At 38.7% G+C, this 14,771-nt stretch overlaps 1 protein-coding gene across 1 annotated transcript; it reads right to left on the reverse strand.

Annotated features, from left to right (window-relative positions):
• Nucleotides 1–553: 553 nt before the first annotated feature.
• ZCCHC10 (zinc finger, CCHC domain containing 10) lies at nt 554–12,529 on the reverse strand. The gene is made up of 4 exons (XM_004686717.1): nt 12,485–12,529; nt 5,979–6,140; nt 1,974–2,015; nt 554–1,305 (listed from the first exon to the last, which is right to left on the reverse strand). Exons 1-4 carry the CDS (start codon nt 12,523–12,525, stop codon nt 1,038–1,040), a joined length of 513 nt encoding a protein of 170 aa, XP_004686774.1. The 5' UTR covers nt 12,526–12,529; the 3' UTR covers nt 554–1,037.
• Between the last annotated feature and the right edge of the window lie 2,242 nt (nt 12,530–14,771).

Here is a 14,771-nt window from a genome sequence, read left to right on the forward strand (position 1 = left end):
TTCATGCTGATTCCAGTTATACATATACTTTTGACAACATACTAGATTAATCCAAATCATTCATATTTTGCAGTAGACTGTCATATTTGACCAGTTATATAAACTCTCATACTATAATTGCAAAAATGGCAAAAGGTAGTCTTTATAAAGTTTTTAAAAATCTTAATAAAAGGCATCTAACATTGCTACTTTTCTATAAAATTACCTCTTCCTATCTCCTTTTTTCCATTGAATACCTTTTACAGCATATTAATATTCAAAGACATTTATGTCACTTTTACTTATGTTAGTTTTTTATAGAACTGCTTCTCTTCTGATACATTGAATTAAATCAAAAGGCACCAATATTAGTCTCCTAAGTAATTTTAGAGTTTGTTCCTTTTTATGTTCCTCTAGAGTGACTTTCCTGAAAAGGAAAACTCAAAGAACCAGAGGAAAATGAATGATACAACACAGCAACTTGAAGCTTGTATCATCCAAAAGGAGTGTTAATGGGTTCCTTGAACTTTGCGTTTAAGACAAGAAATCAGAATAACTTCTGAATATAAACATAAAAAACAGAGCACATTTATTAACAGTAAGAAAACATCTAAGCTTACAGTAACAATGTATTAAGTCTTACATAATAACACTGGGCCAAAAGCATTAGAAATTGATTGCCAGATAGTCTGTTACATTATACTGAAAGCATGTCTGATTACACCATTAACATATAACAAAGTATGGCATTTATTTCACAGGGAGAAGAGAGAACATATTTCATCACAGAGAATTACTGGATTTAAGCTCCGATTAAATCCTAGAGACATTTATTTAAAGATAAAAAAGAACAACAAGATTTACCCTTAAAATAAAAAAGTATTTATATATTTCACATTTAATACTCTTTTTGCTCTGACAATGTAGAACATTTAGAATTTTTTGAACTCTAGAAATTTTGACCAGTTAATCTATTTGGCTTTAACATATTCTTGATTCTCTTTTGAGAATCACATTAATGTTTTCAGTCCATCAGTTCTGAAACAGGCGAAGCAATTCTATTTCTTTTTCTTTTTCTTTGGTGGTTCTTCCTCAGAGCTGCTATCTGTGCTAGAGCTGCTGCTACTGGAAGAGCTGGAATCTGAGTCGGAATCAGAGGAGGATGAAGAACTTGTGGAGGAAGCGGAAGATGACGAACTGGAGGAGCTTTCATCAGTGTCACTGTCCGCTGAGGAGGATGAGGTAGATGATTCTTCACTCTCTGAGGAAGAGTCGCTGGCTGAACTGTCACTGCTATTGCTACTGGAACTGGTGACACTCTTAGACCTATTGGACAAGCGACCATTAGCTGCCTGGGACACTGACAAATTACTACAAAATTCAAAAGCAACTTCGTATGCATGACGTGTACATGTATGACATGTACATGTATATACTAAAGCTCTGCCGGCGTGTTATGGCTAGACTGAGGGTCTGGAGATGGCCTAACTACAGTGACCCCAAAGTGCTCCTCCTGCCCCTTCAACAAGACCTTTTACTTTAGTAATCTGATGGAGTTTAAGGTAAGTAAATCCACTATGTTATGTTTGAGTGAATAAAGTTAGAATGAAACTGCAGTGTAACAACTGGGTTTATTTAAACATGACAGAGAGTGGTAAACATTTCACAATGTTAACTACTTTAGACCAGATATAGCTGATCAATAATTTCTTAGCAATAAATTTCATATTCTGCCAAGAGAAATTATTTACTACTTCTAAGTATAAGGGCTCTGGAAATTGGAGAAAAAAAAAGAGTAGTGAATTTATAGTGATGGCTATAAATTCCAGACAAGTAGAGAGAGGAACATATCAGAAAATAGTGGTATTTAATCATGAATTGCAAATAAAAGACTTCATTTTCAGATCTTATTATTACTACTTTAAAATCACACTTCCTAATATTCCAACTAGTATCACACATTATCTATATAATACTCCTAAAGCCACACATACCTTTTTTTCTTGGTCTTTTTCTCTACATTAGTTTCTCCAATGCTGATAAATATGAGGTGGGGTGGGCATGGGGAAAAAAAAAGCTGCTATTAGTAGAATGATTACACAAAGATCAGAAAAACCCATTCTGCCAGACCCAACACTCTTATACTGGAGAAATACTTTGTCTTTTATAACAGTATCCAGAGGCTGCTATTCCATGGAATATCAAATGAAGAGTTTCCTACTGTAAGCTACATATGGTATATGCAGTCAACGAACACTTATGCAAGACAGATTTCATCAACTGTACCTTAGAAGCTAAATAAGCTGTACAGAGTTTTCTTTTTTAGTTATGAACTTGGAATGACAAGACTAAGCCAACTAAATCAACTATTTATCAAACAACAGAACAAAACAAATAATAGCATTACAACAGCTGTAACTTACAATTTGGATTTCCAGAGTCATATTATAAATGACCATGTCATATAAAAAGAAAAACAAACTTTTAATTTAAAATTCCCTTCTTTTTTTCTGCACATCCCCTAACATATTGTTATTTCCTGACTAAAGGCCAAAGACTTAATATTTCAAGCTATACTCCCTTACACTATTTATAAAGAAGAATCTGGCGATTTTTTAATGAAATATACAGATGACTTGTTACTGTATTTCTGCCAAACAAGCATACTAAATCAAATAGCAGCTCTAAGTAATTAGAATTACTTCTATTACTCCAGGACTGGCATGCAAATTTAACATTTCTATAGCCTGAACTTCTTTATTATTTTCTAGATAATGCTTCTGTCCCTGTTTCCTGGATGTTCAGATATAAATATATATAAATACAAATATATAGATATAATATGTAAAGAGTCACTGATTTGTCATTTTACATTGTAAAATAAGTAGAAATATTTATTTAATTACACAAGAATTCATGACCATTGAAATTCACACACTGTAGCATTTTTATCAATGAACCAAAAATCAGCAGTGTTTATGTAGTGGAGCCCTATCTTAATTCATGTAGTTTTATGTATTACTGCAATCAAGATACGTGTATAATGAAACTGGAGAAGCAAAAATAAATGTTGGAATGACATTTTAAAAAATGTACTTATTTATGCATACAGACTGGGGTATAGGTCAGAGGTGCAGGGGCGGCGAGAGGATTCACCAGAAACAGAGTGGGAAGCAGGACAGCTGGATAACTGAAATTCACTGCTGAGGGGAGGAGCAAGTGAGATGGGAGAGGTCTACTGCACTGTGTGAGTCAATTCCTGGCTGGGGTTCGAAACAGTTGGCACTTTTTCTTTTTTTAATTTTGTGCATACAGAACTGGGGTACAGGCCAGAAGCTCAGGGGCGATGAGAGGCTTAACAGACAGTGGGGAGCAGAACAGGCAGATCGACGAAGTACACTGCTGAGGGGAGCAGTGGATGGGTCAGGAGAAGTCCGCCGCACCATGTGGTCACCTCAGGGCAGGGGAATCGAACTCATACAGCTTTAGATTCTCAGTGCTGTGCTTTAACCCGCTGTGCCACCAGGGAGGGCCCACAGTTGGCACTTTTACACTGTCATTAAGCCAAAAAATTTTAGTGATAATTTATGATACTTCTTCATAATAAAAATAAAAAGATTATTTGAAACTGTGTCTTTTAACTACTGTAACCATAAGATTTTAAAGGTATTTAAAAATTCTGAATTAAGTTACCATTACCACTATTACTAGACAATTGATTAAAGTAACATAAAACATGATACATTTTAATCTCTATTACACATAAAAATAATTTTATTGGAAAATTCATCTCTTAATAGATTTTGTTTCCAGTTTACATATTCATAGATCTTACTACTAGACCATGGTAACAGAGAGTATCAATTCAATTCCTACATTTAATTTTCATAGATTTAATCCTGAGAAAACTTGTTAACCTAAATAGGTAGATGGGGATAGAAAGAGCTTTGTTGCAGGTCCTCCCTGGTGGCACAATGGGTTAAAGCACAGCACTATGAAGCTGTCTACAGCCACTGCAGCACCAGTCCGATCCCTGGCCCTGGAGGTGACCCACATGGCGCGGCAGACCTCTCCTGACGCGCCCGCAGCTCCCCTCAGCAGTGTACTTCGTTGATCTGCCTGTTCTGCTCCCCACTGTTTCAGGTGAATCCTCTCACTATCCCTGTGCCTCTGGCCTATACCCCAGTTCTCTATGCATAAATAAATCTTTAAAAAAAAAAAAAAGGAGGCCCTCCCTAGTGGCACAGCACTAAGAAGCTAAAGCCACTTTAGCATGAGTTTGATCCTCGCCTGCCCTGGAGGTGACCCACATGGCGCGCCAGACCGCTCCTGACACACCAGCTGCTCCCATCAGCAGTGTACTTCGTCAGCTGGCCTGTTCTGCTCTCTCTCTGGCTCTGGTGAATCCTCTCACCGTCCCTGTGCCTCTGGCCTGTACCCCAGTTCTGTATGCATAAATAAATAAAATCTTAAAAAAAAAAAAAGAGCTTTGTTGCAGTAATGTCATTCAATTTGAATGGCTCCCATATTCTATAAGTCACAGGAAGGTGCATCATTAAAATACATTTTTATTTGACAATTCAATAAAGGTTTCCTTCAATATTACTAGGGGATAAGAAATTATGAAAGAATTGATCTCAATGTTTAGGGTCATTCACTTTCTCAGTGTGAACACCAATACTTTAAAACTTCTGTAGATTTTTGCTCATTAGACCAAAATGATAGTAAAATCAGGATGGCCTAGAGGTATGATTTTCTTTTGTAAAATTAGAGGAGAGATGCTGAGAAGGGGAAAGTGGACATAGAAACCCAGTAGGCACATTTTCAGATAGATTTATTTTGGGAATATATATATATATAAGTATTATATATATTGATTACTATCCATTTGTGCATAACCTGGGAGAGCTTTCATGTCCATAAATTGGGAAGCACCTGCCTTCATATCCAGATGTTTTAGACACTATTAAATAGCTAACAGGCCTCATGAAGATGCTATTTCTAACCTGTAGTACTAGGTAGACCTTCCATCTTCCCATTTCAGTTTCTCTAAAACATGTATACTTACTTATGTCATAAAAATTATAAAAGCTTTATTCAAAGGACATAAAAGAGTAAATAATACATTTCTAGTTTCCCTGCTACCAATCTCTCCTAGAAAAGAAACACTTTTATTGTTTACATTTCAAAATAATTTCCACTATTCACCCTTTTCTTTCTTTTTTTTTTTTTAAAGATTTATTTATTTATGCATACAAGAACTGGGATACAGGTCAGTGGAGCAGGGGGTGAGAGGATTCACCAGAGACAAATGGGTAGCAGAACAGGTAGATGTACTGAAATATACTGTTGAGGGGAGTAGCAGGCAAGACAGGAGAGGTCTGCTGTGCCATGTGGGTCACCTCCCTGGCCGGGGACTGAACTCATACTGTGGTGGCTGCAGATGGCTTCATTTTGCTGTTTTTTAACCCCTTGCACCACCAGGGAGGGCCCCCTTTCCTTCTTTTTAAATATAAATGATACACAATGCATATACTGTTTTCTACACTTAATATAGTATCTTGCATGCTTAGGTTACTTTGCTTTCCCAACCTATTTATATAATTTACCTCATAGTACTCTGCTATCATTTCATTGGCAATTAAGGGAATAAAGCAAAATGATTAAAAACATGAACTGTGGAGATAGGTTGGTTGGTTGAACACTCGCTTTTTCTATTTATTAGCTATGTGACACTTAGCAAGTTACTGAACCTCTCCATGCCTCAGTTTCTTCATATGTAAAGTGGAGATAATAGTGATACCGAATGGTATAGATGTGCTACTTAAGTAATCTAATAGCTGTACGGTGTTTAGTACAATGTCTGGCACATAGTAATAATGCTTTAAACATTGCCTAGTATTATATTCTCAGTTGGGATAACCATCACAAGCTCCTTAATAATAAAGTTTATAAATGTAGATAAAACATTACTTTGCATGTCACATGTAAAAACTTACCTTTGCTGTAATAGTAATCTGTTTTCTTTCTCTTTTAAGGCTTTTTTTAGTTCTGCTGTTCTTGAAGGCCTGTGTAGGTATTTTCTTTTTCCTGTGCATTCATAAGTCCAATGTCCAAATTCCAAGCATTTCTGACATCTTACATGTTGTTTATTCGCTTCACTACAGAAAAAAAATAAATAAAAAAGAATATAGGTCTTAGATTTTTTACTTGAAATTTTCTGCCCTGAAAAGCATAAACAATATAAAACATGGAATTATATTTACTAAAAATACACATCACTTTACCTTCAATTGCTATATTGAATGACAAGGCAATGCAGTGAATGCTTAACAGCATGGACCTTGGAGCTATACAGAAATGAATTCAAGGTAACACTAGACACCCACCAGAAAGACTAAAATTAAAACTGGCAATAGCAAATGTTAGCAAGCATCTATAGCAAGAGGAACACCCATTCACTGCTGGTATGAATACAAACTGGAACAACCATTTTGAACTAAAAATTATCATATTCTATGCTGAACACTTATGTTCAGCAAATCCATCTGTAGATATTAATGCAGTAGAAATCCACACACAGCTATGTAGAAAACACGTACAACACATTTTTTAAAGGATTATCCTTTCTTCTTCTTCTTTTTTTAAATTTATTTATTTATGCATACAGAACTGGGGTACAGGCCAGAAGCACAGGGGAAGTGAGAGGATTCACCAGAGACAGAGTGGGGAGCAGAACAGGGGAATTTGCTGAAATACACTGCTGAAGGGAACAGTAGGAAAGACAGGAGAGATCTATTGTACCAAGTGGGTCAGCTCCTGGCTGGGATTGAACTCAGACCACAGTGTCTGGTGACAGGGTGATAAGTGCTGAGACTTTTAACTACTGAGCCACCAGGGAGGCCCACCATGGTTGGTTTGGATGTACCAATTGGTCTAGATTTGTTCAGCTGGATTCTGTGTTCTTTTAACCTGGTTCCTTTGTTCTTTAAGTATTTCCTTCATTTTCAGAACAACAAAAAGCTCCAGGCTCATTTTACACTTTGTCCATTCCAGCCTGAAGTGAGTCTGATGTAGCCTGATGATATTTAGAGTAAAGATCTGGGCACATGTGTGCTCATTGTTACTCTGACGCTGCTCCCAGGTGCTCATTCTGGACAGAGCTAGGGACACACACTGTTCAGCTATCAAATATACATTTTGCATCTACGTAATTATGTATTTTGAAGTCATAGGTAGATTCATACCAGTAAATGTTAGTACTGATGCAACTTCACAGGACTATTTTTTTCCCCTTCTTCAATGCAAAAATCTGGCTCCAACTACCCTTACCAGAGTTATTTACTGGTTAATTCTTATGTAACCAGTTGCCTCCCACCCCTCCCACCCCCAGATGACCTCTTTTTTTTTTCTATTAAGAGAAAAAGTCATATAGAAGTTTTAAAAGAACATGCACACCTCCTGTACACATGAGGAAGACCCAGCATGACTGAGACACTCCTAGATGATCTCTTCACCTCACCTGATCTGATGCTCTGCCCACACCTCCTTTTTTATGTGCACACGCTCTCCCCCTGCTTGGGCTGCGATTCCCACTGCCACCCAATGTGGCCACATTTATTTTCTGCTAAGGCTCTGACATCCCATACCAAATTACACTTCCCCTCCTCTGTGTCGACTCTCCCCTCTAGGGGAACAATTTGTGCTGAACTGCCCCATGTATGCCCCCACCTCACCCTGTTTGGGATCTGACGTCCTACAGTAGACCATCCTCCACCTGGATGCCGTCCACACCCTGCTGACACAGCAGGCCAAGTCATACTCCCATGTGGATGCTAAGCCAACACATAATCAGCAAATGTTTGTAAAATGAATGACTGTTGAAACAGGTGTGGGTTTAAGAGCGCATATACTGTTTATGATAGGCTTTTTATCAATAAATTCCCACATTATGGGCAAGGTTCTATAACTCTGACAATAATATATACTTGACATTTACTGAACCTTTAAGTTAACTTGAAGAACTAATGTTTCAAGGATAGCACCACTGTGTAGCTACACAATGGAATACTACTGGCAGTTTAAAAGATACACTATAGATAGGTCCAAGAAGGGGGATGAATTTCTAAAATACCTAGAAAAAAAATAAGTGGTATTCAAAAAGCTACAGACTGTTTTTTTTCATACAACATTCTAGAAAAGGTAAATTGACATGAACACAAAGAAAGGTGGTTGTTAGAGACAGAAGCTGAAGCAAGGGTTTACTTACAAAGGGTCACAGTAATATTTTAGGTGATGGAATTGCTCAGCTACCTAGAATTTGGTCCTGTTTAGGTGAAAAATATATTTTGTTAGAATTTATAGAACTATACATTTTAAAGAATGAATTTTGTAATTAAATTCAAGGATCCTGACTTTAATAAAATGTCCACTCCATTTCATCCAAAAACAAGCAGATATATTCAAAATTTAGTTGCAGAAGTATCAGGAACTACAACATGGACTTCCTCCAACATCACAGGAAGTAAAACTGGACTACCCAACAACAGTGGAAATGGCCAGAAAGATACTATACATCAATAAAGAAAATTTTAAAATGCTAAAAATGGCCTAACATTTAAACACTACGATGTAAACAGTGACTTTTTCTAGTAAGATTATAATACTTTTTTCCCTTGTTTGTATTTTCTAATTTTTCTACAATGAACATGGATAGCATGTGAAATTATAAAACAAATTTTAGGTAGTTTTCAAGGAACATATAACTAAGGAATATTGAAGAGTAGTAAAGGACTGTAAGAGAAATATCTGAAAGCCTCCTGCAAAAATGAGCTGAGAATAGTGAAAAATATGAAGAATATAAAAAATGGTTTTAATGTTTTAATTATATTTAAAACACAAGAAATAAAAAAAAGTGGGGCCCTACCTGGTGGCACAATGGGTTAAAGCACAGCACTATGAAGCTATCACAGCCACTGTAGCTCGAGTTCAATCCCCAGCCAGGGAGGTAACCCATATGGCCTACAGCAGACCTCTCCTGACTTGCCCACTGCTCCCCTCAGCAGTATATTTCAGTCTGTTCTGCTCCCCACTCTCTCTCTGGTGAATCCTCTCACTGTCCCTGCACCTTTGGCCTATACCCCAGTTCTGTATGCATAAATAAATAAATCTTAAAAAAAAAAAAAAGGATAGGCTTACTATTTGGAGTGCTAGGCAAACAGATTACCAAAATGTCATTATATGAATCATATGATATGGTAACTAGCAAACAGAGCTAATTTTATTTTGCTTTCATCCTAACACAATTACATCCAAAATAAGAAAGAGCTGATGAAAATACTTGAGGAATACCCAGTCTGAATATGCTAGGTCACCTGGCCCAAGTGATTGCTCTCCCAAATACCAGAGATTTTTCAGTTGAAACTGATGTACTACCTCTGGTATGTGAGAAACTCTGGCAGTGATGCAAATACACAATAAGCTGTTTTGACTTTCAAATGGGGAAAAAGACTTCACAAACTAAAACAGTGAACTTGACATCTATTCCAGGCAAAATTCTGGCTAGATTTATTAACACATTCAGAAGGAAAAGTCATGATCACAAGGTATCAAATCATTAGAGTAGCACCCTTATTGTCTTTTGGCTATTTGTATTTCAACAAGACATCTGGAAATATCTCTCCTTGTGAACAAAACAGAAGAATCAGGTAGGTCAATATCCTGGACAAAGAGTGTGCTCAATGGGTTGAAGCAAATATAGAGTGGATCCACTGATGGTGAGCAGGGTGCAGTCCTCTGCTGCAGGCATGGTCTTGTTTAACATTTTATAAATGCCTTGGATGAGGACACAGATGTTAAAACCTGTAGTTGACAGAAAGCTGAAAGGGCTGACTAATACGACAGATGACTGAATCAAGATCCAGAAAGGTCTTGACAGGCTGGAGGTCTATGTCGAATCTAACAAGGTGAAATTTAACAAGGGGAAAAGTAAGTCTGACATTGAAGTCCAGGGAAATCAATACAAGACAGGAGAAACCTGACTTCGTGGCAATTCAAGCGAAAAACTGGGTTTTTAAATGACTGAAATCATTGAGCAGGCAGTTAGAAGGGGGGCAGGGTTTAGCTTCAAATATGATAATCCTTTCAATGAAGGTAAACACTTTGAGAGGTATGAAAAATGTAACGTGCCACTTCGGGATGTGAGCATATCCTTACTGGAGATCTTCATGTCAAAGTTAGATGATTACCTTTACTAATTAAATTAAAAGTAGATATCTCTCTTCTGAGTAAGAGAAGAGTAGTGAAATCCAGTGGAGTGTTTAGTAAAAGAAATGAGGTCAGATAGTAGTAAGATTCTATAATCTACTTACAGTATATGAGTAGATGCAATTACAAGTTACAAAGTGAAAATAATGTCATTTCAACGGATTTAAATTAAGTCCCTGAAAGTTCTCCTAATTGAGTTCATTCAAACTTTCTCTTGTCTTCATTTTCCCTTTTCATCTGTTAGATCAGACTTTACAAAGAATGTCTTACTGTTCATAACTTAGAAAGTTTAAAATTTGGTATTTATGTTCCTTATAAATGAAATTAAAAGTTTTTGATAAACATAATATGAAAAGTATACATTTCTCTTCTGTTTTTCTTCTAAAAATATCCCTCAAACTCCCCAGGACTTCCCTAGTTTCTAAAAGCCAGTCCTTCTCCAACTCTCTAAGGACTTATAGTTCGCATACCACTATAGCATTTACTATATTCTATATGTTTTATTCCAAAGAAGGCTGAAGTTCCTAAAAGTAAAATTTGTCTTTTCTTCTATGCAGCTACTACACCAAGTAAAGGCATAGGCAGAAAAAGAACATTTAATTTTCTAACAATTTTGAAACAAGAAATATCAATTACTTCAGGTGCTAAAAGTTTCACTATCATGTCACAATTACAGTAGACAGTTGGTTTTGCAAATCCAACATTATCTACCTCTCTTACCCACCCACTGAGTTTATCAACTATTTATAGAGACCCATTCTGTGTGCTAGGATGAGAATGAGATGTAAATCAATCAGAGCTACAAAATCCCATAAATATGGTTCAGGGTGCGGTATGTAAACCAATATGATGCCATCAACCTCAAGCTGAGAGGATTATAAATGATTCTAGATTCTGTAGCGATCTGAAGCTGAGGGTTTGAGCCTATTAAAGTATGGAATCAACACCTAAAAGAACAAACCTGAGAATTAGAGTGGACACTGGTGACATTACCCCATGTTTTATCTCCTGTCTGAATCCAAAACCTTCTTTCTCTACCAAGCATACTACTGTGATCACTTACATATTTATCCTTATGATCAAGAAATTTGCCATGAAGCATAAGAGGTAGAGAGGGCTGGAGGAGAGAAGAGAAAATAACATATACAAAGGAATATAAACAAATATCTAAATGCTAGCAGATACTGAGTGATATAAATGTACAAATGGTGATGCCATGAAATGTTGAGGATGAAAAAGTGGCAGACAGTTGTCTGGGCGTGAGGTTGGCAGAAGAAAAAAAAGACTTTACAAGAAAAGGGTATCTATGATACTCCAGCATTATCTGTCCACAGCAAACCATGCGCCAGATTCTCTCATTAGCCACAGCCACAAGTTAAGAGCTGAGTTATCAAGGATTGTCTGAAAGCAGTGATGCTATTATCTGGATGCCCTTTCTACAAATCCCCAAAGCCTATTATGACTGCTTCCTTTATCAAACTTTTAATCTGTTTTAATAAATAACACCTCTTAGAAGATGCCTTCAGTCCAACCGATTGAATATGGGGCTTTTTCTTTTTTCATTATCTCTTATGTCCTTCAAAGTTCTTATCAGTTGATAAAATACTTACTTAAAAACAGATCCACTCTTTCCACCAGAATGTAAGGTCCCTGAAAGCAGGACCCCATTTCAAAAAACTTTTCTTATACCCAATGTCTGGCACAGAGCGGTGCTGAATCAATTCGAGTATTTATTGAAGAACGAAAGTGGAAAGCTAACTTGGGATAAAAGTCTACATCACAGCCTAGGGAAGGCCATTGGAAAGGGTCAGAAAAGCCAGCGGGGCTGGAGAATGCATAGGGGGCTGGAGGATGCTTAGGGAACTGAAGGTTTACGTAGAGAACGGGGCATCAGCACTTCAGGTTTCCCCCACCTTGTGTGGGGTGCAGAGGTGGGTAAGGGGGCATCAACCACTTGACGACCAACCCCTCAAAAACCAAAGGCGAGGCTCTCTTCAGGCACTCCTTCGATCCCGCCCCACGGACCTAACGGCGCTGGCTTCCGCGAAATCGCTCGCCCACTAGCCCCAAACTTATCGCCTGGGCCCAGCTCGTCGGGAGCAGTCAGGCGTGAGCCAAACGGCTACCGTCGGCAGGTCCCCACCGAGGATCCGGCCACCAGAACTGCACCCGGCGCCGGGTCACCCGCCAGCTGACGCACCACTCCCCGCCCCCATCCCGCCCCGCGGCCCTCACTTACGCTTGTCTCCGGGCTATGAGCCGATGCATGGGAGTCGCCATCTTAGCGCGGCTGACGCTGCCGCGCGGGGTTCTGGGAAGTCCTTGGAGGGGGCGGGACTTCAAGCCCAGGCGGCCTCGGGCGTGGGCGGGGCCACGCTGCCCTGTAGACTCACTGCGGCAGCTTCCTCGGGAAGCCAGAGTTTTGGGGTGCTTTGTGCTGTCAGCTATGTGGGTCTCCAGTTTGACGAGAAGGAGTGAGCCCGGTTTTGGGGCCAAAACAGGGTTTTGCAGTGTACAAATACATAGTGTGAAGCAGGGAAGAACTTTCTCCTACAAGGTATCTCCTTTTCCCCCCCTCTCCACATACACAGAATAGATACTGGCAGTGTTTAGTGATTTGGTGGTATGGAAAGCAAAATAGAAAAGAATGAGTTGGGGTTCTCCCTGATAGTGCAGCGGGTTAAAGCACAGCATTGTGAAGCTATCGCAACCACTGCAGCGTGAGTTCCAGTTCCTGGCCCGGGAGCTGACCCACATGGCGCACCAGACCTCTCCTGACCCCCCGCTGCTCCTTTCAGCAGTGTATTTCAGTCACTGCCTGTCCTGCTTCCCACTATATTTGGTGAGTCCTCTCACCCCCCTGCACCTCTGGCCTGTACCCCGGTTCTGTATGCATAAATAAATCTTTAACACAGAAAAGAATGAATTAAACATGATTTGGACCTACATGAAAAACTGATTTTAGCAAACATGGCACAAATATATGTGTTTTTTTTTTCATAGTAGATATTTATTTAAAGTAATTCATTTGCAGCTAAGTAAGTTCTAAATTGTACAATTTAGGTTAAGCCAAATTCATAGAAATTCTTTGAGAACAAGGCCTCCCTGGGGGTTTATTCCCAGTGCTGTCACCACTATGGCCTGAGCTCCGTCCAGAGCCCTAACACATACAGGGCACAGCAGACCTCTCCTGTCTCCCTGGCTGCACCCCTTAGTGTATTTTAGCAAATATACATTTATTTTAGTAAATATACTAAGTAGATTTTAGGCAAAATGGTCAGGTCCAGTGCTCTCTTAACGCAAGACGCCCTGTTATTTGAAAGTCTTATTGGCTTCTTTAACATAATCATCCTCCCTCTTATGTAGTATCATCTCACATTAACTCCAGTTTATTGAGTCCTGCAGCATTGTAATACTATTTTCAAATACTCTCCAGCTCCAGGCCTGGCCACTTTGTGATTTTGACCCTAGCCCAAAGCCATTGCCTAATGGGTAAGTCTATATTAATTGTTTCTATTTCTGTGTATCTCATAAAGATATTATAAAGACCAAATGAGACAATACAAGTAAGATTGTTTTATCAACAGAAAAAAATTTACATACATTATTTCAGGATATTTTATTATTTCATGCCAGATCATAGAGGATTTTAGCCCCTTACACTCATGCACTTTGAAAGTATATAACTTGAAATACACATGTGAAGATATGTTTATGGGCCATCATTCATTTTTTTTAAAAATTTACATAGAATACCTAGGATGTTCAGGAACTGAGGATACAGCATTCAATAAAATCTGAATACATGGAACTTTGTACAGACAATAAAAAGGCAATGTTCTGGGGCCGCCCTGGTAGCAGAGGGGTTAAGGCTCAGCACTATCAGGCTGTCATGCCTGTAGCATGATTTCGCTCCCCAGGCAGAGAGCTGACCCACATATGGCGCAGCAGACCTCTCAGGTCTTGCCTGCTGCTCCCCTCAGCAGTAATCTACCTGCTCTACTCACTGCTCTGTCTCTGGTGAATCCTCTCATCCCACCCCAACCTCTGAACTACACCCCAGTTCTTCTATGCATAAATAAATAAGTTTTGAAAAAAGGACAATGTTCAACAAGCCTAAGTACAGTACTCTAAAGAAAAAAAATTCAGGTTGAGTAGTAAAGAGTCATTTATCAGGGCCCTCCCTGGTGGTGCAGCTGGTTAAACACAGCACTATGAAGCTCTCTGTAGCCACTGCAGCAGGAATTCAATCCTGGGCCAGGGAGCTGACCCACATGGTATGGCAAATCCCTCTCCTCCCCACTGTTCCCCTCAGCAGTGTATTTCAGTAGATCTGCCTGTTCTGCTCCCTACTTTGTACTGGGTGAATCCTCTCACCCCCCACCTCTGGCCTGTACCCCAATTCTTGTATGCATAAATAAATAATTTTTTAAAGTAGGTGAAGGTGATGTCTTGTGACCTTTGACAAAATTTTGTTCTTATTTAAAAAAATGGAATTTTGCTATTGTTCCTGTTGTTTGGCTTCA

Source organism: Condylura cristata, unplaced genomic scaffold, assembly GCF_000260355.1.
Source record: "Condylura cristata isolate star-nosed mole 26May11 unplaced genomic scaffold, ConCri1.0 scaffold00021, whole genome shotgun sequence".
NCBI lineage: Eukaryota > Metazoa > Chordata > Mammalia > Eulipotyphla > Talpidae > Condylura > Condylura cristata.

Coding starts and splice junctions, on each gene's coding strand:
- ZCCHC10 (XM_004686717.1), bottom strand. CDS start 12,525: ATGGCGACTCCCATGCATCGGCTCATAGCCCGGAGACAAGC. Junction 6,141..12,484: donor CTCATAGCCCGGAGACAAGC/GTAAGTGAGGGC, acceptor TTTTTTCTGTAG/TGAAGCGAATAAACAACATG. Junction 1,306..1,973: donor AAAAAGACCAAGAAAAAAAG/GTATGTGTGGCT, acceptor CTTGTCCAATAG/GTCTAAGAGTGTCACCAGTT.